The following is a 23,935-nucleotide window of genomic DNA, read 5'->3' as shown; positions in this document are numbered from 1 at the left end:
GTTTTCGTTCAAATTTATTGAGAACTCGGCGCGTTATAAGCAATAGTCATGAGGTGAAAATTGGAATTTTTATAGAAGACATTTATATTTTCGTGAATATGAGTGCAATTTTTATGAAAATGCGCAGAAATATTGCCACAGAGTAAATACAATATTTTGTTTTTTGTCAATTTGCTGCTTTTCCTAATACAAAAAAAAAGGGTTGATCAAAAACATTTTTTCTTATTCAATTTTTTGTCGATTCTTTAAATGCACTCATCACTAAATCTTCACTGGAAATGGTACATACTAGCACAGGGTATATATGATCGAACTTTCAGAGTGATTCGCTCAGTATTTTTCCAGAAATTCGGGAAAGTGTTTAACCTCTAAAAAGAACACACACACTTTTGGCAATATAGTGTATCTTGATGTAAGGTTCAAACGAGGTGGCGTTTCAGTTAGGGGCCATTCAAGTATTACGTAAGCAGATTTTTAGCCATTTTTGACCCCCCCCCACCCCTGTCAGCAAAACACCAACCCCCCCTCCCCCCATTGTCAGCAAAATTTCGTCAGCAACTTAGAATATTTCATATCTTCAAAAAGGGGTGGTTGATGACGTAAGCAACCTTCAAACCCCCCCCCTCTTGTCATCGAAAGTCAGCAAACCAGAACCCCCCCCCCCCCGCTCGATACTGACGTAATACTTGAATGACCCCTTAAATGACTACATCATCTTTTTTTGACCACGATTTCAGAAAACACTTATTAATTTTAGGAAGCGATGTATAGTAAGTAGGTAGTAACTTGACGGATGATCCAAATCTGTCTCATGCGAGTGATATTTGCCAAGCGAGGTTTCGTGAGTTTTAGAGTGTGCGCGTGAGTGTGATCTTTTTCCACACACAAAAAAAAATGAGGCACAGAAACTGCGCAAGCGCCAAAAAGCGCAAGACGCGGATCGCAGTTCAGAGCCGTGTGCGTGCAGGCAAAATAGATAGAGGAGAGCGAGAGCAATGGCGATCATATTCAAGGCTGAGTTTCTTCTCTTCCTCGGTTTTATCTGTCACCAAATCCATTCTTTTGCCGACTGTTACAAGATACCACGAGGTATTCTTCCAGGTGATGATCCCGTGAGTTTTGTTTGTGTCTTTCTTCTTGTACTAAATAAATAATCATCGAAATGTCCGGAAAAAACCTGTTGTAATCGTAGACACACATTTTTCATAACGAAACATATGGTCTTACCCACATGCCGCTTTTTTCAGTGTGAACTCGTAGATAACATTCTTTCATTCTTTAATCTTTGTAACGGATTTTAATAGCGGCGATCTGTGTGTCGTAGATTGGTTTTCCCCTTGGAATTAAAAATTAATAAAAATATCTCGGATATGGGATTATCTGTCCATGAAATTAGTTTCTCTGCAGATTCTGATGTTAACAAGCTGCTTCAATGCAAAAAATAAATAGGGTGTGGAGGAGCAGGTGGGTCTTGCGCTGCGGGCGCTGGACCAGAGGGGACGCCGAATTAACCTTTCAGCTCGAGAGTTCTTAAACTATGGGTCAAGTAGTAAAACTTAGGTCACGGGGGGGGGGGGTTGCTTCCGAGATGGGTCGTTCAAGCCCACTAACAGTCAGAGGCTCTTGAGCTATGGGTTCCGATTCAAACTTGATTCCCAAACTTGGCTCACGAGAAGGGTCATACGAGTATACTTACAGGCAAAGACTCGAACTATGGGCTACGACCAGTGCTCGCCAATTCGCATCCAGATGCGTGATTCACACATCGAAATTCAATTTGACTCTTTCAAATTTTGTTAAGGAGGGAAAATACTCCAACAAATTCTAGGTAATTTTTTTTTTTTTTAAAAGAGCTTATTTCCTTAAAAATACCCCTCTTTTTACAAAACGCAATAAGTGCATTTATAACAAACTCTAAGTGGATTCATACGACCCTTCTCGCATGCCCCAGAGAATAAAGTTTGGGTCGTGACGAGGGTTATCCGAAGAAATGATTTTGAAGAGCGATAAAAAAATTCATTACTTATTCGTTTCTCTTATAATTATTTAGCTATGGTCCCGCCCCAAACTAAAATCGCGCGAAAAGGGTCGTACGAATTTGCTTAGAATCTTATAAATGCTCTTATATGTTGCGTCGCTGGTTTCTCTAATTTCGAAGAACAAACAGTCCCATCCGTCTGTTTGCAAACTGATCTTGCTGATTTTGGGTCGCGGCTGGAAAGGGTTAAGAACCGGTGCTGTAACTGCTTCTTCTACGGAGCGCCAAAATGTCACCTTGCCCCGGCTGACAAAGTATCTAGTTGCGGCTCTGTCATCGAAATATCTGGAAAACCTGTTGTGTAATCGTAGACACACAAATACAAGGCTACAACAGGCAAAATACCCAACGTGGAGGCTGAGAAAAAATGAATGTCATATATTTCTAAAATACAGCAACCCAATTAAAAATGTAATTATAAAAACTAGAAACTATACATATATATATATAGAGAGAGAGAGATAGGTAATACATTGCTCCAGGGGCGTAGCCAGAAATTTCGTTCGGGGTGGGGGGGACCAAAATGACAGAACAATGGATTTGGCCATCTTTTTCCCTTTTTTCGGTCATTTTCTCACATTTCGGGGGGGGGGACCAGACCCCCAAGTCCCCCCCCCCTCATGGACAGAGCCGTAACTAGGTAGGGGCAACAGGTGCACCCGCACAGGGCCTACTTAGGAGGGGGGTCTAAAGGGGGGCCAGAAGGGGAGGGGCTTAAATTCAAATTCTCCCACAGGGCACAGGAATGGGCACAGTATGTACCTGTGTATGGACATGTTTGAAAAATTCAAATAATTTCAAAATGCTTTATTTTATTATTATATATCATGGCCGTATTTATATATATAGATATAAATGCTATACATTAAAAATGTAGGTTTAGGTTATTATTATTATTATTAGGTTAGGAGTATATGGATTCATTATTAGATTAGAAATAGATGTGCCTAATAGGCGCAGGGTGGCAAAACGTTTTGGGAAAAATCTGCTATAAGGGGCCGTTCAAATATTACGTAAGCAAATTTTTAGCCATTTTTGACCCCCTCCCCCCCTCCTTGTCAGCAAAACGCTGACACCCCCCCCCCCTTATCAGCAAAATTTCGTCATCAGCTCTGCCCCCCTGAATCCTAACTCATATTTTCATAAAGGGTGGTTGATGACGTTAGCATTATCCAAACCCCCCCTCCCCCCTTGTCATCAGAAGTCGGCAAATCGGAACCCCCCCCCCCCCATCGATGATGACGTAATACTTGAACGGCCCCTAACTTGAATTTTTCCTTAACCTTTTCACACCTGAGACAAAACTGACAATTTAAACAAATATATACGTAATATTCTTTTGATTGATTTGTGTTTATTGTATGTCAAAATGTCCTTTAAAAAGAAAAAAAAGGTAATTACTTGATTGATTAGGGTGGTTATCTTCGCTATGACTATTTCAGTTAGTCAGTCTTAACTTGAAAAAAGAATCATCAAAAACCATTTAAAACGGTCAAAAATGGATGATGTATATCTCTGGAGCGAAAAGGTTGAAGTTATTAGGTGTGGAGGCAAATAACATATTTGACTGCATAAGGGCTTAAGAGTACTAGGGCGTGTTACGAAGGTCTGATGTGAAGATGAATTTAGGAGAGAAAAATATTCAACTGCCTTTGCGGGTAATCGAACGCACGTCCTCTCACTTGCCGGGTGAGTGCCTTAAACCACCAGACTCAAAAGCATATCTCAATCTTTCCTTAGTGCGCACTGAACGGGACCGTACACGGACGGATGGACGGTCAGGCCGAAGCTCATAATTACTGCAACTGCCACCAGATGGCGACTTATCCAAGGATGATGCCACTCTCCGCTATCCGTTCGTTCAGTGCTAAGGAAAGATTGATGAATCACAATCGTTGAATAGTTGTCTAGGTTTAATCGATGTCTAATGTTTGTCTACGTCTAGGGCGATCACCAGGAAAGTGAGAGGACTTTGTATTTGATTTCCCTCAAGGGTAGTTGAATTTTCTGTGTCATTCCCCTAAATTAATTTTCGCATCAACCAGTTGTTGAAAACCTTCGTATGGATAGCGGAGAGTGACATCATATCCTTGGACAGAGCGTATTAACCATTCGCCGGGTGTAATAGATTAGATAGATGCACCGTATGCAAACTTTGAGATGTCGAAACTTTGAAAACTTAAAAGGGGAGAAAACTCTTGACTGTGGGAAAAGATACCCCCCTAATCCGTCAAGGGGGTTTAAGACGAAGATCACGACCCCTTTAATGAAGAATATTGAGTACATTATGGCATAAAATATAGTGAATTAATTCTGATGCGCACGTAAGATCGACCTTTGGGAGGAAGGGGACATAAAAATTGTCTTCTTAAGAAATTTTGAGTTACCACCCTTCCAAAAGCATTTAAATTAACAGAAATTGGCTAATATAACATGTAAAGGGTATTTGATTCTTTCGGTATTTTGATTTTTTTCTCTGAAATATTATTTTTTCCTAGTTTTTGGACGGCTTTGGTACATCTCTTGAGTTAGTTCAAGGTAACGGATCTTGACCACTGTGATTGTGATTTTATTCCCCTCTCTCGTAAGCGTTCAAAATTTATCCAAACAGAGCAGCGTTTTAATTTATTCATTTTTTTCCATTTTGTGGATTAATGTAAAACTTATTCTAAACAAAATATCCAGCTTTTTTACGCAATGTTTCGATTCATGTTTCTACCGAAATGAAAAGTATAGAGACGTATTATATGGTATGTATAAACCCCTTAGTGCTAAGCACATTGCGTCTATTCTACAGTGCGCCCCATAAGTTTAGACACTATACATTTTTAACTGCGCCACGTCAAATTTTGGTTTCATTTTTTTTTTCTTGTGATCAGAATGAAAAACCTACTTTAAACTTCGGTCATTATCGAGGAAAATAAGTTTTGGATTTTTTTAGCTCAAAATTTTGAAAAATAGCTGTCTCAAAGGTTTAGAAAAACTTCCGATTACATGCAAATTTCGAAGATCACGTCTATATGGCGTTTAAGAGACGTGGTAGTATAAAAGTGGAAAGCTATCGGATTGGTTTTCATTAAAAAAAAATTGCCGAAGTCGGTGCACATCTTGTACTCTATGAAATCCTTCAAATACTTCATTTGAAAGCAAAAAGAAAAAGGCTGTAAAAGGCATTGCTATTGCTTTGAACCTGTCGAAATGAAGTGTCTGACGTTTATTGACCCAACGTGTGTCCCAGAAGCCTAAAACCTGGTTGTGGTAGGCAACGCAATAAAAGTTTACGCGAAAACAAAACCGTTGGAAGATTGGCTTCAACGCAAAAAATGGCCTTGCGTGAAGTTATGAGAGATACTTGCAGTGAAAATTTCAACAGATGCAGTTCATAAGACAGACCAGAGAACCTTGTATTCGATTCATAAAAGAGTGAGGAAATCCCCTGTCACAAGGAAGTGCCAAAGAGAGGTGGAGAAGAGAGACTGAAATGGGAACCAAATCATATGTTTATGGAGACAAATATCATATTTAGTGGTGCAAAAAAAAAAAATGGATCTCACACATGTTCCAGACGGATGGTTTCAGCGGACAGTAAGGTGGGGCTTTGATAATGGTACGGGCAACATTTGCTTCTAATGGTCAGGCTTCCTTAACTTTTGAAATTGGTCGTCAAAACTCTGATGCTTGAAGGAGATCCTCGAGAACAATCTGCTACTGATCGGAGAAGATTTAGGAGGACCAAACTTGACATTTCAACATTATAACGTGCCTATTCAAAGATTTGCTGCCTCAAAAAAAAGCTCTTTGATCGCAAAAATGTATCGATTTTAGACTGGCCATCGAGGAGTCCTGACTTGAATCCTACTAGGAATGTATTGGGGCATACTTACGATAAATGTGTTTGCACCTGAAATATAGTATTCGACTGAAGAGCTCTATCGAGGAAGCATAATACGCAGTTTTGATGTTGAAACCCTGCAGAATTCAATTATATCCATGGAAAATAGTGTGTTTGAGGTTGTTAGAAAAAAATTAGGTAATATAGTTAGTAATATAAGCTCGTAATTTTTAAAATCGGAAGTTTCTGTATACTTTTGAGACAACTATTTTTTAATTTTTCGTTACTGTAAATATTCTAAATGCTCTTTCGTAGATTTCTCTAAATGTAGAAATGCTTCCGGTATTATCTATTGAAAGGTGTTAGTTTTACTTGCCGTATTCTTGTTTATTTTTAAGAATCATCCAAACTTTTGAGAAGGGCTTTAGTAACTTACCGATCGCTCCCGACGGACGGTTTAAGGTACATTTCTTCATTTTTTTATTTTTATTTTGTACCTTCATATAATTAGGAAGAGAAGTATTTGACGGTGGACGAAGACGAATCATGGCCAAGTTTCTCGGACCTAGGACAAGTGAGTGCCGTAGCATTCGACGAAGAAGGAAACCTCCACGTTTTCCACAGAAGTTCACGAATCTGGGATGAGAGGTATATGGTATATAACATATATAATGACGCTATGTGCCAATTAATTAGTGTTACGGTAAATGTAATGATTCTGGTGATTACGCATAATCACCGACCATTTTGATAAGTTTGATAAATTTTGCGAGTTCATCACATTTACCAGTGATTATGTATAATTCCCAGCTCGTATTGGTAAATATGATAAATCGTCAATGACTCACTGAATGCGAAGAAAGCTAACATTACAAGAGTGACAATAACTTATATACGTTTTTATCTTTTTTATAGCATTTATTTTTCTTTTAATTAAATTTTTACGGGAAAACACATGTTTAGAGTGAGATAGATAGCTTTTATGTTACACATGTTAGAGTGCCATTAGATGGCATGCTAAAGCATGCTTGCCCGGTATGCAAGAGGGCCTGGGTTCGAGTCCCGGCAGAGACGTGATGACTTTTGTTTCCGAGTTCACCTCAGCATAATATCCGGAAAATAACTGTTTCTTTGAAAACACATGTTTGTTTCAATAAATTAGAACACCCCAGAAACTTACAAGAGTAGTTCATGAAATGCTCAAGTTGGGAAGCCCAAATTAAGAGAGAGTACAGTTGTAATTTGCATTTTCATCTACTAAGAGGTTCTTCTTAAGTAGATTGCGTCTTAAAATGCTAAATATAACTTTTCCATCTTTGTTTCAAAAAATATAAGAGAGAGAGAGAGTGAGCGTGCGTGCGTGTGTGTGCGGTGTTTCACGCAAATTTACAGGTACAGTCATCAGATATCACGAAACCACCGAAGTGTTGATGGCATTGATGAACATTGACGAATTTTTGATCTAATCTGCGTTTTCCATCTCTAAACAAAGTCTTCAGCTGCTGCAACCAAAAAAACAGAGGCCAATGAATCAGAGGACTTCTCAGGTGACTCTACTTTTATCCAATAATATAGACTCTACTTTTTTGATTAATTTAATAATCCTGCACAGGAAGTTGAGGAATCGTTTGAAAATGTAAATTTGAAACTTCTCCCACCTGACTTGCTGCAGCATCGATACAGCTTCTTGGACATGGTCAAAATTTTGATGGCAAATGAAATTTCCATCTCCGTACAAATAAATCTTCAACTTCTGAAATCAAAAGGTAGAGAACCTAATGCAAACCTCCGTCCAGAGTTCCTCTGATTCATTGGTCCCTGTTTCTTTGGTTCCAGCAGCTGAAGACTTCGTTTAGGGCGGTATTCACCGACATGGTTTAAAACATAGTCACAATTTTTTGATAAGAGATCGACACGGATTGGTTAAATTCAGGGTTTTAACCAATCTATGTTGATCTCTTATCCAAAAATTGTGACTACAGTTTAAACCATGTCGGTGAATACCCTCCTTAGGGGGATAGAAAATGAAGATTAGATCAAGAATTGGGCCATGTGTCCATCAAGCTTCGTCGATACTTCGGTAGTTACCAAATAAATTTCATATTTTATTAAAATATTTCAGGATTAATAAAAATTCATATTTTACAGAAAATAATAATTTCAGATTCAATGAAAAAATAATCTCAGCATAAAATTAAATTATCCAATAATATAGAGCCCTGGTACGTGTCGTAGCTCACTTGTAAAGACGTCACTGTGTGACTCTAGACCGCAGTATGACTTAGACATAGAGTATTACAATATTTAATTCTATGTCTATACTTGTTAAACATTGGGGTGGGAGCTGGATGTTTCTGGTCGTCCCGTATATACGGGACTCAAGTGCACACGCAGGAGAGACAAGGTGCATTGCATTGTTTTTCCAGAAATTATTGGGAGGGGGCTCAGCCCCCTAACAAAATTTATTTGGGGAGGCAGGCTCAAACGACCTCAGTCCCTAGGTTCCAGTGCTTATGCTTGTTGGTCCTAGAGATTAATAGGTTTTTGTTTTGTTTTGAGCCCCCAATGTCTGAAACCCTGAATTAACCCCCAAGAGCGTGAAATAGTAGTGACATGACAAAAATAAATTGAAATGAATGAATAATTTTACGATATTGTTTTTTTTTCTTGCTTACAGTACTTTCGACGAGAATAACCGGCTGAGAAACCGCGATGACGGACCAATAGCGAATGACACGATTCTTGTAATCAATCCAAAAGACGGAAAGGTCAAACGCAGCTGGGGATCTGGAAAGTAAGTACTGCGCAGTAATGCCTCGGCTAACGAAGATAATTCGCTTCAAATTAACGTTCGCTAGCCGAAATTTTCGTTCAAAAGAGAAACGCGATTTCCCATAAGTTTCTATGGAAAATCATTTGATTCATTCATGGTACTGCAAAAAATTTGAAAATTTAAGTTTAAGAAAACACTAAGGAACACTATAATAAAGTCAAAACCTGACCAAATGCTGAAATGAAAAGCTTTCAATTTGGTTAAATGAAAATTTACAGGATGATGAGATGCACCGAAGATTAAATTTTGCAGTATACGCACAACCAGCACTAGTAGTAAAAAGCTGGTCTTGACTAAATCCATTGGAGTTAGTAGGTGTTCCCATTCATTTGTGATTTGGTCAGCTCATTTCTGTACATGGAGATGGAAAAGATAAGCTCTTAGAATGTCCAGACCAAAGATGTATTAAAAATCTTAAGCCGCTTTGGTCCCGACTGTTCAGATTAGTTCGATCTGAACGGTCTGAAATGCGTTTCAATGTTGCATTGTAAGAACGCGTGCTCTGAAAACACAGGCTTTTTTTTTCCCACAATGCATTCTTTTTGTTAGATGAATGTTTCATTTTACATGAAATACAGTCGACCCCGCTTAATCGGATAACGGATTAATGTTATCCTCCACTTATTCAAATAAATCCTCCGGCACCATAATTTCTCCCATGGAGACAATGTTAAAGTTCCTCGCTTGATATGATAATTTCAACTTTAATTACGCTTCACACATTAGCTGTCAACCCTCATCTAACACTATACATATAATGTTTTTTATTGAGTGAAACATTTGGAACTAATGGAAAATATGTTAATAAGTTTATTAAATTTAAGTTTATATTTTTTTTCTGAAATTAGTACATTTCAGCACAATAGGTATTGGTCACCAACTATATTCAAGTTGTCTTCAATACGTACATTTAATTATTTTATTTTTGTTCCCTGTTGAGCCAATATAGGGCACTAACTTTCCTAATGAAAAGTAAAAACCTTAGGCATTGCGATCATTCTAATTAAATATAGTTTTCATTTCATTTTTTTGTCGCCTGATTTATTCGAGAAGCTTTATTAATATTGATCCTCCATCAGTTTTCAATATACAAACTATACTAATGTTGTGAAATGGCAATCGAATTGTTCCCCGTATAATCGGATGTTGTGTGCTGGACTCGTTGTTATCCGATTAAGCGTGGCAGACTGTATCTCGTAGAAACTTACAGAGAGAGAAATGGAGGTACATCTAGAAAAAAGATTTCGAAGTGGACATGGGTTAATCGGGTTCGAGTGATACAGTAATTCTGCTGATGATCGGCTCTAAAATTCAGCTCACGACGCGGCTATTTTAAGTTAGCGCATGCGTCTCTCCCTGTCAATAACAATGTTCGCTAGCCGAGGTATCACTGCATTTAGAAAATAAAATAACATACAATGTGCATGACATACATATATACATAGTCTTACACCACACCTGAGTAAAAGCGTCACCATTAATGATTTTTCTATGAATGTTAAATTTTCATCCATTTTCGCTGTTTATACAGGTATTTCTTGTGTATGCCATATTGTCCGCTACCTTTTTACATGGTGAAAAACTATGCATCTGTAGTACAGTTCAATTGTAATTAAATTGTAATTAAATTCAATTGTAATTAATTCAATTAAATTGTTTTTCCAAGGGGGGGTCAATGTTTTGCTGACCTGCACTGACAAAGGGGGGGAGTCGAAAATAGCTAAAAATCTGCTGCCGTAATACTTGAACGGCCCCGTATTGAAGAAAAAAAATTATTTCGTATTTTATCACCTTGAGCACATGATAAAATAGCATGACATCAATGTAATTGAATAAAAATTGATTGGAATTAAAGGAAACTGTTTAGTTCATAAAATGATGAAAAAAAGATGTTTGAGATCGAAAAAAAATATTTAGTTTTCATTTGAGTTTTAAAATTTAATTTTAAATAACATTCAGTCAATGAAATCTGAATCGTTTTCTTCATTTTATGACTGAACAATTTTCTTCATTTTGAGAATCAATTTTTATTCAATTACATTGATGTCATGCTATCTCATCATTCGCGCACGGTGTTAATAATGCTTTTTTTTTGGAAAATTTGTACAAAAAAAACTAAGTATCGGAGATTATAAAACTCTACATTATGTGACACACAAATGTGAATTTTCTCGGTCTATCGAACTTGAGAGGTGAAGGAAATGGTAGAAATTCATCACTTCTTTGATACCTAAGTATCGATATTAGGCCTACTCTCACTTTCAGAAAATAGCCGAAATGTAAAGGGCACAACAGGCAGCGACATGACCAGAGGAGGGGGGGGGGGGTAATCACCGCAATCACCCCACCTTCCCCCAGAAGCGAAATGCGATAATTCATCAAATTTGCAATATGATGATATTGCAAATTGAAAATTACCTGTATCAATGTTTTTGATTAAATAACAAATTCAAGAAAACTTCGACTAAAAAATGGGGAAAACCGGGATATTTTTTCAAAAAAAAAGTCGGGACGGAGAAAAACCAGGAAAAAACCGGAAGTTTCGAAAAATACGGGACAAAATATGGGACACATGCTCCCTATTCACTGCGACTAATTTTTAGCAAATTTGTAAGATCACTTTTCCCAACAGTGAGCTCTAAATCCGCCTATGTTGTAACCTTATACAGGGTATGCATCAAATAACTTTATCGATATAGCCCCTAGCTGCAGCAAAAATCGATGAATTTGCATCAAATTCGAGATATAGGTGTTTGAGAGTATGCTCTCGAGGATGTGGGGGGGGGGGAACACGAAACACTAGCTCTTATTATTACGGTAATAACAAAAAAAATTCGAAAAATTCAAACGGCAACAGTCACTTTTATGCATTGCAAAATGATCAGCGTATCAAAAAAATTGCGTTGGAGCGGTACCAGTAGCGCCATAAATGCAGGCACAGGACGCAGTCAAAGAAAGATCTCGCCAAAGGGTTAGTGCGCTAGACGCTCGTCAGGATAATTTATTCAAATCTGCGGAATTTATATCGTAGATATCTTTGATACTGTGGCCGTCTTGAAATCTCTTATGTATTTCTATCATAGTGTTGATAGAAATCGTATACTTTTCAGGAACACCCAGTGTGCACACTAGTGATACTCTAGCTTCTTGCTAGGAGCAGTAAGAAACGTTATCTCGCAACGATCCACGCATCACTACCCACTGACACCCGGTATGCATACTCTTAAGCTGGATTATTCTTTTTTTCTATTGAAGATAGCACATATATATCCTTGATAATGATAGGTACCAGAATCACCTTGCTCTACCTGGCACAAGAAACCCTCGCAATCGTCGAGCCAAACCCCCGGGTGTTCTTGTGCGTAGGGGTTGTTCAGAGTGAAGCACCAACGCTTTGCTTGTGTGCCCATTTTCAGGCTACAGAGTGTCCAGCGCACCGACCCCTTGTCTGCGTCCTGAGCCTGCATTTATGGTGCAACAAGTGCCGTTCGAACGGCATACGTTGTTTTCCACTGCACCAATCATTCTGCAATGCATAAAAGTGGGTGTTGCTATTTGAATTTTTCAAAATTTTGTTGTAACCGTAACCGCGACAACTAGGGTTTCGTTCCTAATCTGATTTTTTTGAGCGCTTATATTCTTATGTATATAAACACGTATATCTCGAATTTCATTTGCATTCGTTGATTTTTCCGGCCACTAGGGGTTTGTATATCGGCAAAGTTATTCTATGACCACCCTGTATGAGCAGCTATCGTACCAATTACATCTTTACTGAAAAATAGAGTAAGTTGTGCGGGAGAGAGAGAGAGAGAGAATTCCACGAGAGACCGTTTCCAGAAAGCAATTGAATTTCACAAGTCAGATCTGGTTCCGCTTACTCCCGATTTCCCCTTACCTTAATGTATGTTGCTTACAAAAATTCGTTTACAAAAATAACAGTTGTCTTTCCCATGCAGGTTTTACTTACCTCACGGTTTGACGATCGACCATGAGAACAACACTTGGGTCACGGATGTCGGCATGCATCAGGTGTAGTATATTCATGCTTCATTTACTACTTATTCTTATAACAGCGGTTCTCAACCGGTGCTCCGCGGAGCCCTCCGCGACCTCTCGAGGAAAATAAAAAAAAAATAGTAAATTGAAAAAAAAATGATTAGAAATATTTTTCAATAATATAGAAATAAATTATTATAAAAAATAGTCCTACGGAGCTCCGCTCCATAGAATTTTTTTCACTAAAAAGGGCTCCGCGCGAATCAAAAAAGGTTGAGAACCGCCGTCTTATAGTATTCACCTAAGCAGAGGGTCTATCTTCAACGCACGGCCTACGCGGCTATATCCCTTTCAGACCCAAGCATTCATTTTTTTCGAATTTTCTAAAATGTTTTTGCATTTTTGATACTCAAAAAAATGCATTAAAAGTGTGTGAACAAATCTTTGATTTAAAAAAAATTTCAAATTTTGTGAAGAAATAATTCACTTTGTTCAAATCTTTTCAGCTAAGATGATTGGTATATTCATCTTTACATACAATTTTTTTCATAATTTATTACCAAATTTTATATAGTAAATCACACTTTCCCGGAGGCCCTTTCGCCCAGAGAAGCCATCTTAAAAAAAAAAAAACCCTGAAAGTTCAACTAAGTTCTGCCCTCTGATGAAAGCCCCAAAATCATATTCACCATATTTATCACTCAAAACTTACATAATCCTTTAATTCATGGCTTAACTCCCTGAGGTCAGGAAAGAAAATTCTACAATGAGGAAAAAGCAGCTCACACCTTTGTGGCACCAGGGTTTGGAAGGCATATGTGGCGCTCGCAAACCTTTTTGTATTGGCCCGCCAACGAAAATTCAAGATTCAGAATTCACGGAATTACTGGAAAAAAACAACCTCAATGAAGCAATATAGATCGAGTGAAAGAAGTAAATTTTTAAAATTACTTTTAGAAATAACTTCAGAATTAATGAGAAAGAATGAGAGAAATGACCAGAAACATTGAAAAAGAAATATTTTCAGAATTTCAGAAGATTCCAGAATTTATTAAAATTCATATTTAATGGAGAAAAAATTACAAGAATTAGCTAAAATTTATATTCAACGAAAAACTGTCAGAAATAATGGAGATTAATGTTCGATGAAAAAATAATTTCAAAATTAATGGAAACATATTCAACGGCGGAAAATATTTAGAAATAGTAAAGCTGATTAATAATGATTATAAATAGTATTTGCTGACAGAATAACTACACAAATAATGAAAATCAATATTCAATGGGAAAAACAATTAAGGAAATTTTTAATGAAATTCATATCTACTGAGAAAAAGTTTCAGAATCGACGAAAAAATAATTACATAATTAATAAAATTTGCTATGTATAAATAAAACTCTCCAATAATATAGGGTCTTCTACCCCCCCCGTATGACTTCTGCACAGAAAAATAGAGATTCCGTTTTTATTGAATAATTAATCCGCATCAACTTGATCGAATAAGTGTTATATGTCTTTCCTGTGAATCTAGAACAGCGTTTCTCAACCTATAGTCCGCGGACCACACGTGGTCCTCAGGCAGATTTGATAATTCAATTCTAACTGAATGTAAAATTATTCATTTGTTTTAATTCATATTAATGATATATCAATATGGGTTCAAATAAAAACTATACAATATATTCATACTTATGTTTCCCCGTACTTCATCAAAGAAAATGCGGAAAATGCGCAATCCTAAATACGGGATATCACTAATTATAACCAAAAAATTCAATTTACGACAAATGTGCCAATTACTGCCTGAAATGGGTGAAGGTGGGAAATAAAGTGCTGCTACGAATTGCAGTAAACATAAATGTATTTGACGAAGGCCACATTCCATTGAGAAGAATAACTGAGAACTGGGATCCTTTAAATAAGGTAAAATATGGGACGTCACCAATAGTCATCAGAAACGTTGTCATACAGCTACAAAATCCCCAGTTGTAGTTAGTTAGAATCGCTGAAAAATTCAGTAAAAAGCGTTGAACCTGCCAAATATGTGAGATGAATATTATTTGTAATTATAGCTATAATTATGATAATAAGTATGAAAACGCTGTTTTTATTCAGGATTTTAGTAAACATTACAAATTCAAACAGCATCGTTGAAAAAAAACGGTAAAATTTATTTTAAAAAAATTAGGAACGACCTGTAATACGGGTAGGAATGTCCGTAAATCCAGAATGTCCCTTAATACGGGCCACAACAGTTCCGTTGAATCGTTTCATACATTTTACTGCTCCTTGGGTTCAGAAAGATTGAGAAACGCTGATCTAGAATATTTCAATCTTCGCATTACGAGTAGAAAAACGGGGCATTCCTGCAAAAGCAAAACTACACGTGTATTTGCTTGGTTAGTATGAGGAAACGCGTGCTGATATCGTACGAATACATTGCACTGTGGCCATCTTTGGCCTTGACCATGGATTTTATACATCAAGCCACTGAATCGATAAGTCTCAGGCACAGATCTGGATTGGACCTCAGCCATGAATTCCATCGTCGATATTGTCAAGTCGATAGCAGCTGGTCTGTAATTGAGAGCAGCTTCTTTTTTAGCACTACACCTTGTTAGAATTAGCATCAGGTACAATCATCAGATCTCACGAAACTACCGAAATATCGATAAATTTTGATGAGCATCGCCGAATTCTTGATCCAATCTTGAATTTTCATTTATCTTTAAAGTCTTCGGCTACTGGAACCATTAAATAGACTTCTCTGGATGGAGGTGTACATTAGACTTTGTACCTGATAATAATCCGTTTCAAGTCAGACGTTCTAATTTTTTTTTAATATTGTCGGAGTGTTTTGAAACAAAAGGGAAAAGTCATTTTAGAATGCATTCAATAGACATTATGCAATTTTTTTGCCACCGATATGCTCAAGTTTAAAATGAAATTACAACCTCACTGCTAATTTGGGCTTTCGAATTTGAGCATTTCATTTACGACAACCCCAGAAGAAATTAAATTCACTTACGCTGGAAAAGTAATAATAAATATAATGATAATAACAATAATAAATAAAAATAGTCAGACGGGAAATCACTTCGCATACGGAGTCAGGTCGAGATCCTCAATAGCGGAAGCAAATCTTTCGTAGGAGGCACATACAAGTTCTGATGTCAGACTGTTCCATATTCTCGCAACACGGCGTCTGTAACCCGTGGAAAAAGCAATCTCTTCTGGCCGTTGGTATTCTTATTTGGAAGCGTTACATACGTAGGTTGGCTCATCTGGGCGGGGTGCATGTGTGGTGTAGCAGTAGTAGGTAGGGCAGGGCCTCCAAAAAATGGCTCGGGGATCCATGATGTTCTTAAGTCAGCCACCTCGTTGGGCAATTTGCCTGTTGTGGCGTTGTATTTGTATTTGTATAAATTGTAGGTCCCGGTCTAATTAGCCCTCGTGTGCAGAAAATGATCAAAAAATTCTACACCATTCCCTGAGAGGAGCAACCTAGAAATTCAATCCTTTCGTCATAAGACCAACCACTCAAGGCCAGGTATTCGTTTGGTAAAGGACCTGTCTGGCTATTCGAGGAGCTTTATGTCCTTAATTGTATAAGCGTTCCATACTTGTGAACCAAATTAACCAAATTCTAGAGTCGGACGAACGTACATACTGAAAGCATATGACAACGTATGCGCATTCACTCTGCATGCCGTGCCGTGCATAACATGTATGAAAGTTTATTACCTTTGCAAACTATGCCATGATAATATCCAGGATGCGGGTCATTTGCAATACCTAAATCCACGCATGTATCTAATTGCTACAGCGTTTATTGCCTAGCTGATAATATTCAGGATCGGTGCTTCGGGCCAAGTGCATTGATCCATTTTTGATATTAAAGTAGGAAGTTTATGTAACTCGCGCGCGTGCGCGTGTGTGTGTGGCGCGCGCTCGTGCAATTCGCGCACGTGTATTTTATCATTGATGTCGAGTTCTAAAACCAGACATTTCCTTCGTTAATTAAATTGCATGTAATTAATTTTTTTTGTTAGGTTATGAAATTTCCCGCTGGTAAATCGGATCCATCTCTGGTCATAGGAGAGGCATTTCAACCTGGTGCCGGACCAAGACATCTGTGCCAGCCGTCGGACGTGGCGGTCCTGAAGAGTGGCTATTTCTTTATTAGCGACGGGTATTGCAACTCGCGTATACTCATGTTTTCTCCAGGTGGACGCATCATCGAAGAGATTGGAGCCGCAGGTATTTATATTCATTCATTCATTCATTCATTCTTCGGAATTTCTCTTTTGTTCATAAACGAGTTCCAAAGCAGGAGTCTCCAACGTGTGGTCTTCCAAGCAGGCCCGCCGACAAAAAGGCTTATAGATTTTACAGTAATACAGTACTGAAAAAACCCTCAATGAAAAAAAAAATTTCTAGAATTAATGAAAGTAATTTCAGAATTTAGAGAACATTTCAGAATTACTTTTAGAAAACATTTCAGAATTACTTTTAGAAAACATTTCAGAATTACTTTTAGAAAACATTTCAGAATTACTTTTAGAAAACATTTCAGAATTACTTTTAGAAAACATTTCAGAATTACTTTTAGAAAACATTTCAGAATTACTTTTAGAAAACATTTCAGAATTACTTTTAGAAAACATTTCAGAATTACTTTTAGAAAACATTTCAGAATTACTTTTAGAAAACATTTCAGAATTACTTTTAGAAAACATTTCAGAATTACTTTTAGAAAACATTTCAAAATTAAATGAGAGAAATCATTTCAGAATTAACGGGAAATAATTTCAGAATCAATGAGAAGTAATTTAGTAATTATTGAATGAAATAATTTCTCTCATAATGATTTATAATGAGAATGATTTAATGATTTGATAAGCAAGGGGTGTAAAAAATTATTTCGCAATTTATAAAAAAATTCATTTAATGAAAAATATTTCCAGAATAAATTTCTGGAAAAAAAAAAACATTCCCCCTATATTTCACACAATTTCTGTGAAACAAGTATTCCCATAATTGATGGAGGATATTATGCAGCATTTCTGAGAAATTCTATTATTATTCTCATAATTAACTAAAGGAACGATGCAGATTCTGCAAAAATTGGTACTCAACAGCTCAGAATGTAAAATGATTTTGTGCCACATAAGAACAGTTTCAAAGCTTTCCCATATCAAACTGTAAAATGTTCAAAATATGTGTACCTCACACATGATATGTTATTCAAATTATCTAAGTAATACTTAGAGAATGCTTTTTTCAAGTCCAAAAATACTTGAACTCTTATTTATTCGCCATTTATGTTTTTTTTTATTTTGCCAATTTTGCTTATAAGCAACATTTGTTTCGTTTTTCCCGTATTTCTACTGTGTTGGCAACGTTGCTTACAGATAACATTATCAACAATATTTTTATCTCCATGTGATAACATTCCAAACACCTCTTTTACTCTATATAACTTGTCAAAAAAAAATTCTGTTCCTATTTCAATGTTTGCTAATTAAAGGGTTAATAACAAAAAGTTAGAACAGCCAAAATTACGGGAATATCCCGTAAAATACAGGTCATATAGGTGACTATATGACCTGACTATATCACTCTTTATATACAAGTTTCTGACCCGCGAGCGGCAGAAATAGCGTATATCTGGCCCGCGGGCTGAAAAGGTTGTGCACTCCTGCAGTAACCTTATTTCCTTCTTGATTTTGATTCATACGTCAAATAAAAATTTAAATTCAAAAAAATTGTAAATTCTTTGGATGTTATAGCATCATGGTGTCACGTTTTTCCAATTTAGATGGAATGCGAGTCCCGCACAGCCTGAGTATATTATCGGATTATGGAGCAGTCTGCGTAGCTGATCGCGAAAACAGGAGGATACTGTGTTATTCCACTGGCACCGATGGCAACAAAGTCGGAGAGCCTCTGGCAGAGTTTGGAGGACGAGGACTTGGAAGGGTGTATGGAATCGGCCGGAGTGGTAAGTATTATGGACACGTGAATTTATTTTCACATGGAAAGAGTTGACCTATACTTCACATACTACTGCTTAACCGCACATGCACTTCGTGCACATTACTCTGTGGAATTTCTAACGAATCGGTATACACGTCGGAACGTGTTGTGTGAGTGTATGTATACGCGTATGCATGGCCTTGAAGTACAGGATGGGCGCGATGTCCTAGATACATTTTAAAAATTAATTTTAAAAAAATCAATGGACACAAAAAGATGCTTTGTTCCGGAAAATGTCTCTCACACAAGTCCTTGAAATGAGTAAAGGGTGAAACAAACCACAGGACGTCACAGATTTATTTAGAACAGCTCTTTGCACGTATTCACAAGCAGAGATTTGCCTTTTCACGGTAAAAAGAGAGCCCCTGAAAGACAGCTGTTCAAGCGTACACACAAGAGTTGGTTTCTCTTCTCTGCTTGTGGAACGCGCTTTTATTGTGGGGAAGCTATCCGTGAGAGAGATCCTATTCTCTTTCCTTTTTTTTCCTGAAAATTTATCTGGCGCCAAGTCATCCTTCAGAGCATCGTTGTTGTCACTAAATTTTTACATAATTTTCGTAACAATGCTTATCGAGTGTAGAGATTTTTTTTTCAAAAAAGTAGTAAAAATAGTTAATAGCTATAACTCTAAGATGGCGCTGCATCACGAACAAACTTGGCATAACCAACACCAGCTGTAGTAGACCTCTGCTACAGCTGGTGATGGCGTAACACACACAAAATGTGACGCAAACTATGCATAATTAATGTTTATCAAGATTTGCATTGCATTAAACCAGGGCCGGAACTAGAGGGGTGTCAAAATTTAAGGGGTGTGGCAATTTAAGGTGGGAACAAAGAGCACCGTTGTAAAATAATCGAATTTTAAAGTTGTGCCCCGGGCGGCAAAAAATCCTAGTTACGGCCCTGTGCTACTACCAAACTACCACATTTGAATATGCGAGCCCTTTTTTAGCTCGGACTACATCTAAACGAGTGAAAGGGTGCTCATAATGAAATTTGATGGGTTTTATGTAACGGAAATCGGAATAGACATTAATTATGCACAAACATTACACCAGGTGCCACTGACTAGTTTCACTTATTTCGAAAGCCAAACGTCCTATTAATCAGGAATATTCAATAAGAGTGATTTTAATTTAGAAATAGATCGATGGGTAACGAAGTTAATCGTGTTGTTGATTTTGGGTCGAGGCTGATAAAGGTTAAAAAACCCCGAATTAACGTATTCACGTTTTGAAAAACTTGAAGCCGTGTCTAGACGCAGCCTTCCCTAATTTTTAGTGAACTTCTTTAAAAAAAACTAAATCTTAAAAAAAACGCATGTTACAGTAAATGTGATAAATCGGTTGTTGTACATAATAACCGATTATTATGCATACTTACCAATCATCTAGGCAAGTTTGATAAATTTATCACTTTTCCCGGCGAATATGCATAATACCCAAACAGCGTTGGCAAATTTGATAAGTACTTGAAATTTATCGCCTCTATCTGTGATTATGCATAATACCCTAGTGTTATTATTGAATTTGATAAATATGATAAAAATCCAAGTTAGTCTCGTATGTGTGATGAATCTAGTCGGAACCCTGATATAATGGTAATAAATTTTACGATCGTAGCCCAATACAATGATACAATATGTATGACTTATCGTGCATAGTATATCATATAAGTACGATTTCGTGTAGTCCGCCAGCCACGCGGCAATAGAAAACGGCCAATTAGTGGACTCTGATTCCACCTTTATTGAAATTCATCACGTTTACCAACGACGCGACGCTTAGGTATTATGCATAATCGGCGCTAAAAGTGATAATTTTTTAGTGCTTATTGAATTTACCAATGACGTCTGGGTATTATGCATAATCACCGGTAAAAGTGAACAATTTAGGGAAATTTATCAAATTCGCCGACGACTCTTGGGTACTATGCATAATCGCTGGTCAAAGTAATAAAGAAATTTATCGAACCAAAATGCTCGGATATTATGTATAATAACCGATAGCCATACACTATAACTGGATTTATCACACTTGCCGTAACACGTATATACAGTAAAAAAAATTATTCTGATCATGTCTTAAGAGAAAATTCCTGTACATTCTATTTTCTAATAAATCACCTTTTCCGCGATATTTCTTTTTTAGGTGATCATTTATTTGCACTGAACGGGCCCGATGGAGGTTTCTCTCCAGCAGGTTCCCATGGCGTAACAGTAGACATCGATTCTGGGACTGTAGGCTCCATGTGGGGCCCTCATAAGGTAAATAAACGTCCTTGAAATTCCTTCTGAGAATCTTATGCCAGTCACGTTTTCTATACTTTTTTTTCCCTCTACATCGTTATCTCTCTTACATAAGGTAAGTACGCCTATCATCTCGTGCAAGTGAGAAATGAACCCTTCTGATGCGATTCTGGAATTTTTCAATACGAGTCCTTCAGAAACTTCTTTTAAAATCCATTTTAGACAATATACATTCTGTCTGGCATAGGGTTCGTTTTCTGTGCTTTATATCAGTTTCCAGTGATTTGGTTGGTTGGTTTTTTTGGTTTTTTTTTTTGTGCTTCAGTTTTGATTTCTCAGTTGGTGGTCGGCTGAAGTTGGTTTTCTGTGGTTCCCAGCTTCGAGGTGCGAATGTGAGCTGATCTGCATACGGTTTCTCCTTCTTCCCCAGGTTACATTTGCAATATGCATGGTGTTCTTTTCCTCCCGATAAATTTCAACAGGAATGTCGTTTTAACGTTTGCGGAGCGGCCGTTTCGAAACACGCTGGCGAGTTTGCGTTTCATGTTAGACCATGCATTCTTTGGTGACAAATGTTTGTATTGGTGCGTACTATCACCTCAAAGAGATTTTCCCATCATTCCCGAATCACCCTGTATATCAAGATTTAGTTTCGTTTCCTATATCAAGCTTCATTTCTGTTTCCAGGGCTTTGATTTTTTTTTTGTATCAAACTCTAATTTTGTTTATTTCTCAACAGGGTTTCTCAGGACCACACGATCTCGCTATATCACCGGACGGCAAAGACATATACGTAGCGGAACTTGATCCGGACGCTCCGAAAAGGATTTACAAATTCAAAATAAACGACTAAAAGACACGAAAAAAGAAGGGGAAAAAAACAGCACGAACCACCTATATACCTCTCCATTGGTACCAAAAACAGCTTTATCCACGAAAACCAACTGTTTGTATACTTTAACATTCCGTGTATATCCCCCTACTTACCTGCAAAATGCGAACCCGTTAATTGTAATGGCATCGCAAGGAGACCAAAAACTTACGTAACAACGCTATTTTCCCACTCAGATTTTAAATGTGAATGTGAATCGTTCGTAGTATTTTGCATGGATTTTGCTGTTATAACTCCAACCCAGTAGCAGCTATAGTGGCAAAAATATCGATGATCAGTTCCAAAAACTTCGTGGAGTTTCACAACTAATACCTGAACATTTTTATCGAACGTTAGATCATTTTTCAAGCTCATCAATTGGTAAATTTATTTCGAATTAATTACTAAAAATCCGTAAATATTGAAAAAAAAAAACTTTGTTATGTAATAGCTAATTGCGAATTTTTTTCTGATAAATTTTTATCGTGTCAGATTAATAAAAATACCAATTATAAAATCTCATATGCGTGAATTACAAACTTAACTGAAGAGAATTATTCATTATTGAATTTATTAATTATTGATTTAAATGATTAAAGCATTACATAATAATTACATACACAGGTCCCAAATTGTTTACACAGCGGATATTTATGCAACCGTTCACTTTAGAAACCATACTTTCAATTACAAAAAAAGTTCTCAAATGGCATGCGGTTTTCAAAATGCCTTAAATAAGATCATATGCATGAAAAAATAGAAGAAATCAACTTTTTATGCAGACCCTATGAGCTAAAACTTCCAATTAGTGAAATGTACATGCGTTTCTGAGAAGTCATTTACAAAAAATTTCATACTTTTAAATGCAATATTATTGGAGATATTTGACTTTCAATTCAGCATGCTTGTTATCATGCATGTTTTATCAGTTTTCAGCATCTGTCACCAATGACTGAGGATGCCGTTGACAAATTGGAAAACGTAAGTTCAATTCAAAAGCTTAAAAATTCCGCAATAGTCAAAATAATTGTCAAAAAATGTAATTGCTATTTATTGTGAATAAAAAAATAAATAAAATGGTCGAGTTCGTTCCATTTATGTACACTCCCTAAAAATGGCAATTTTTGAGCCAATAAAAGCTTGCCATCATCGTGATCAGTTGCTAAAACAGTAATTTTGACGTAGTGAGCAAATAAAAGCTAAAATCATAGAGAAATGCTAAAAACATAGTGAGTAAAAGTTTAATATCTCGATAAATATTGCATTTAAAAATATGGAATCTTTTGCAAATGATTTTTCGGAGTGGCATCTACATTTCAATAATTGGAGGTTAAAACTTCACCCACGGGGACTGCGCAAAAAAAGTCGATTTCCTTGTTTTTCTTTATGTATACGACTCCTCAAACAAATTTTGAGAATTTAAGTAACTGCACGTCATTTGGAAGCTTTTTGTAATTGAAAGTGTCTTTCTAAAGTCAACCGGTTGCAGAGATATCTGCTGTGAAAACAATTTGGAATAGCGTGTAAAATCTCTGATAAATTCTTTTAAAATGAAATTAAAGAATTTTTTTTATCTTAAACCAATAATAATCGCACAAAATCTTTAGAGCTTTTTAAACCCTTTTTTCTTTTAATCTTTTGCAGATTGAATTTTTTTAAATCTTCATAATTTTAAAATTTTATGAATTTTTTTTTCCTGATCCTTACGTTATTTCTGGGCCTATTCACTGCGATGCTTACCATTTTTAAAGTGCAATGGAAGTACTTTGGAAATTTGTGGCACTTAAACTTATGCGGTGCTTACGTTACTTTTTTGTTCCAAAAAATTAATTAATTTCCGAGAAATTGACTGAATAATGACAGAGGAATTGAACATCATCGTAGGACATACAAATGTTAACTAATTGAATTGAGTTACAACTGTTAAGAATTAGTTAAGGGCATTTACAGAGCTATTTCCATTAAATATTTGTTTATAGAATATGAAAAATAAATATAATTCCAGTTAATAGTGGCAAAAATTTAGATGAACAGATCTAAAAACTTCGTGAAGAGTCACAGTTTAATTCTG

General features: G+C 36.6%; 1 protein-coding gene across 1 annotated transcript; it reads left to right on the top strand.

The window, feature by feature from the left end:
• Positions 1–950: 950 nt before the first annotated feature.
• LOC149077036 (peptidyl-alpha-hydroxyglycine alpha-amidating lyase 2-like) lies at positions 951–23,935 on the top strand. Its single transcript, XM_089244774.1, has 8 exons — positions 951–1,112; positions 6,382–6,518; positions 8,548–8,664; positions 12,663–12,735; positions 16,756–16,963; positions 18,525–18,707; positions 20,896–21,011; positions 21,733–23,935. The coding sequence occupies exons 1-8, from the start codon at positions 996–998 to the stop codon at positions 21,844–21,846; spliced, it is 1,065 nt and encodes a 354-aa protein (XP_089100900.1). The 5' UTR covers positions 951–995; the 3' UTR covers positions 21,847–23,935.

The sequence above is a fragment of the Pholcus phalangioides genome, unplaced genomic scaffold (assembly GCF_987345545.1).
Source record: "Pholcus phalangioides strain wild (caught in Gottingen) unplaced genomic scaffold, Ppha-v1.0 ptg000015l_1, whole genome shotgun sequence".
Lineage (NCBI taxonomy): Eukaryota > Metazoa > Arthropoda > Arachnida > Araneae > Pholcidae > Pholcus > Pholcus phalangioides.
This window is presented reverse-complemented; position numbering and strand designations above follow the sequence as displayed.